Raw genomic sequence first — 4,090 nt, 5'->3', positions numbered from 1 at the left:
CTTTCCGTCTCTTGGAGAGTCTTGATTTGGTCTTTGAGTTTCGAATTTCTTTTCTCTTTGTGCCAAGTGAGAAAAGAAATCTTGTCCAGTCTTCTTGGTTGCTTTGCTACTTCATCCATCTTTTCGTAATAACCGGATCGGATCTCGATCATCTTTGTGTTGTCATCCATTTTGGATTCAACTTTTGAGATCTTTGAATCAATCTTTTTCAAGATGTGATTTTGAGCAATGGCATTTTCAGTTTGCCAATTGAGGGTAACTTCTGCAGCACTGATCTTTGGTGGTGTTCCCGGAGTACTGGTTTGTATTTTTGACGAAATTTTTGGGGCATGGACATAATTTTCACTTGAATATTCTTCAAGTGGTGGAAACTCTTTGTCATATGACATTGTCGAGGTTGTTGGTTTAATCATGCAGGCAGTAGGAATTGGGTCTTGTGGTTCAAGAAAATCTGGGTTCTTTTTTACCCATTTGTTTATTTTCTTGTAACATGGTAAGGAGAAAGGTTTTGGTGTTTTGGATTGCTTTTCAGGGGATGGAAAATCTGTCTTAGGAGGAGGAGGAGGAGAAGATGGTTTACAAGGTTCAGGAGGAACCTGTACTTCTGGTAAAGGTTTATAGGTTGAATAATCAACAAGGTAAACATATTTACCATTATCTTCACCAAGTGGTCCAATATTTGGATCTCCCGCCATCCACCTTTTGTAGAACTCGTCCTGAAAAGACTTCTTGTTTTTCTTTTTTCCTGGTTTGGATGCTGTTTTATCCATGGCATCAACATAGACGGCGAGTCTGTCATCGGTACATAATTCACATGAACAATTTAAAGCCCATGGACGGTGTCCAGAATGTGGTCTTTAAACATGTAATGAGGCCTTCCTTCAGATAGAAACTTTCTATCGATCTCTTTCGGGCCTGGTTCATTTATTTGGAAGAGGAACTTGTTGTCTTGAAGGAAATGATTAAGAGGCGATAATTTATTACCGGTCTTAATTTTCCTCTTTCTTTATTCGATCTTTTGTTCACATAAAAGCTTCACATGCCCATTGAGAATCGATACTTCAATCAAATCTTCTGCTGCAGTTCTTGACATTCCTTTGTCGCGAGTAGCGAGATGGTGCGGATTCATTCCTTGATGGTCGGCCTTTGTGGGATTGATGTCTTCATTCTTTTGAATGGAAGTTGGATAAAGAAATCCGAATTTTTCCATAAAGGATTTGGGCATTTTTCAAGAATTCGAATGGGATTACGCAGAGATTGGGCTTTGATTTTGGATAATGGGGATGATTTTTCGGGCTTGATGAGGAGCAGTTTGGGATTTTTACAAAGGGCTGGAGCAGGTTTTGTACCTTATACCTGAGGCGAGATTCTAAGGTATTGGGCCTTTTGTAAAGGTCAAAGCCTATTACAATGTCTTTTCGAGGAGCTTGATCCTATCTTGTAGTGGTGATACTACGGTTTGGGAAAAACTGTATGGTAATGGGCTTGATTATCTTGGTGATCAAAGGAACATTTGAGGTGATTCGAAGATTCTTGTGTGAGGCTTCCACCAATTTGTTGGCAAGGCGTCTGGATTCATGATTGTTTCAATTTGCTCCGGTGTCTATGAAGGCAATTATAGTAATGGGTTTACTATATTTGTCTAAATAGATTTTACCGGTATGTGTGGGGTGAAATCGCTTCATCAATGGATCATCAATGGTTCGCTTTGTACCTTAGCTTGTATCATCGAGAGAATCGAGTAACTCGATTACGAGTAACTAATAGAGTAAATGGCGGGATAGCACAAATTGTTTTCTCGATGGTTGATCTTCAATAGAGCAAGCAGATTCGATATCATCATCGTCTTGAATCTTTATTCCAGACTTCTTCATTATCTGAGCAATCTTTTTGCCTTTTTGGTTCCTTGGACAATTCTTCGAGAAGTGCCCTTTTTGGTTGCAAATGTAGCAGCGGTGCGACTTTGTAGGTTTCTTTTTTTCTAAGGTATCTCCAGCGGGTTTGATCTTCTTTCTTCTTCTCGAATAATCATGATACCTCTTGAAGTGTTTCTTCTTTTTCGTCAAGCAGTCACAAAAATGATTGTCTTTTGGGCATTTGATCTTGAGATGAGAATCATCACAAGCCTTATCAATCTTTTTATCACCGTGAAGATAATCTTTGAATGTCATCCTTCTGTTGCAAATGTCTTCCAGGGCAACAAAGACTTCTTGTTGAAGTTCTCCAACTGTTATTTGGAGAATGTCTTTGTTTTGTGTTTGGAGAGCCTGATTGACTGCAACTTGGATTGGATTTGGAAGGGATGAAAGGATTACTGGCTTGAGGTTTGGATTGAGTCCCAAAGCACAGAATAATCTTGTCATTGTTTTGAAATGTTTTTCCAAATCTTTTCTAGAATACGAACAGCACTTTCTTTTGTGAAATTCTCTTCTCTTCAATGTGAGCAAATCATCAGGATTTCTAACGAAATATTGATGGATAATTCTGATGGGTTACGTCAAGTCTTGAAGTACTAGGAATTGCATTTGATTGTGCTGATCAATTGAGTTCCACCAATCTCTGAGCATTCCTGTGAATCTGGAAACAAATTCTATGAGAATGTTGTAGTTCTTTGTCCTCGATGGCTTTCGTGTTTCAAGCCAAGAATGGAATTCTTGGATTCTCTCTGGCCATCTTGATGGTGGTAGATCATCTAGAGTGAACGTGATTCTTCCAATAGAACTCTTTGGAGGATGTCTTTGTGTCGAAGATGAACCTTCTTCTTGCATTTCATCATCACTTGGTTCTTCTACTTTTGTGGTGGTCTGTAGTATTTTTCCCAAATTTTCATTTTCCGATTGGGATGATAATTCCTCAGATTCTTCAGATTCAGATCTGGTTTCTTCTGAACTCGAGCTTTTGTCAGATTTATCAGATTCATCACTGGATTCTTGATCTTGGATGACCGAAATCTTTGGAGTCGAAGATTTTACATAATCCTTTAAAAGTTTTGATAAAGGATTTTGTTCTTTATCTTCTTGGATCATCAAAGATTTTGGGGTTTGTTTTGGTGGAGAAGTTGGTGGCGTCTTTTCTTCAGAAACTGGTCTTTTTCCCAGTTTTTTCTGGGTTTGTTCTTCCTTCTGGTCACTAGGTTCAGTAACCATTTGCTCTGCAATCATCTTTTCTTTCTTTTTTGCTTGCTGTTTTTTAATTTCTAGGAAGATTTCATACGTACTTGGTTTAGTACGTTTGGGAGGTTCTGGAAAAGTAATCTGTACACCTTCTGCGGGGAGTAGATCTTGTCTTCTGACGGAAGGAAACAATTCAATTGTTTCTCGTCTTGGTGCAGGTTCAGGAATCTTTCCCGTCTCTTGGAGAGTCTTGATTTGGTCTTTGAGTTTCTGAATTTCTTTTTCTCTTTGTGCCAAGTGAGAAAAGAAATCTTGTCCAGGTGCTGCTGGTTGCTTTGCTACTTCATCCAGTCTTTTCTGTAATAACTGGATCAGATCTCTGATCATCTTTGTGTTGTCATCCATTTTGGATTCAACTTTTGAGATCTTTGAATCAATCTTTTTCAAGATGTGATTTTGAGCAATGGCATTTTCGGTTTGCCAATTGAGGTAACTTGCAAAGAGCGATCTTTGGTGGTGTTCAGAGTCTTGGTTTGTATTTTTGACGAAATTTTTGGGGCATGGACATAATTTTCACTTGAATATTCTTCAAGTGGTGGAAACTCTTTGTCATATGACATTGTCGAGGTTGTTGGTTTAATCATGCAGGCAGTAGGAATTGGGTCTTGTGGTTCAAGAAAATCTGGGTTCTTTTTTACCCATTTGTTTATTTTCTTGTAACATGGTAAGGAGAAAGGTTTTGGTGTTTTGGATTGCTTTTCAGGGGATGGAAAATCTGTCTTAGGAGGAGGAGGAGGAGAAGATGGTTTACAAGGTTCAGGAGGAACCTGTACTTCTGGTAAAGGTTTATAGGTTGAATAATCAACAAGGTAAACATATTTACCATTATCTTCACCAAGTGGTCCAATATTTGGATCTCCCGCCATCCACCTTTTGTAGAACTCGTCCTGAAAAGACTTCTTGTTTTTCTTTTTTCC

The 4,090-nt window shown here is 38.6% G+C and overlaps 1 protein-coding gene across 1 annotated transcript; it reads right to left on the bottom strand.

Annotated features, from left to right (window-relative positions):
• Window positions 1-2,492: 2,492 nt before the first annotated feature.
• Window positions 2,493-3,518, bottom strand: LOC128280471 (uncharacterized). The gene has a single exon (XM_053018628.1). It carries the CDS (start codon window positions 3,516-3,518, stop codon window positions 2,493-2,495), a length of 1,026 nt encoding a protein of 341 aa, XP_052874588.1.
• Window positions 3,519-4,090: the final 572 nt, after the last annotated feature.

Source organism: Gossypium arboreum, chromosome 9 (genome assembly GCF_025698485.1).
Source record: "Gossypium arboreum isolate Shixiya-1 chromosome 9, ASM2569848v2, whole genome shotgun sequence".
Classification (NCBI taxonomy): domain Eukaryota; kingdom Viridiplantae; phylum Streptophyta; class Magnoliopsida; order Malvales; family Malvaceae; genus Gossypium; species Gossypium arboreum.
The sequence above is the reverse complement of the archived record's forward strand: the minus strand, read 5'-3'. Positions and strand labels throughout refer to the sequence as shown.

Bases quoted from the DNA above. Each gene is read 5' to 3' on its own strand.
- LOC128280471 (XM_053018628.1), bottom strand. From the start codon at position 3,518: ATGGATGACAACACAAAGATGATCAGAGATCTGATCCAGTTATTACAG.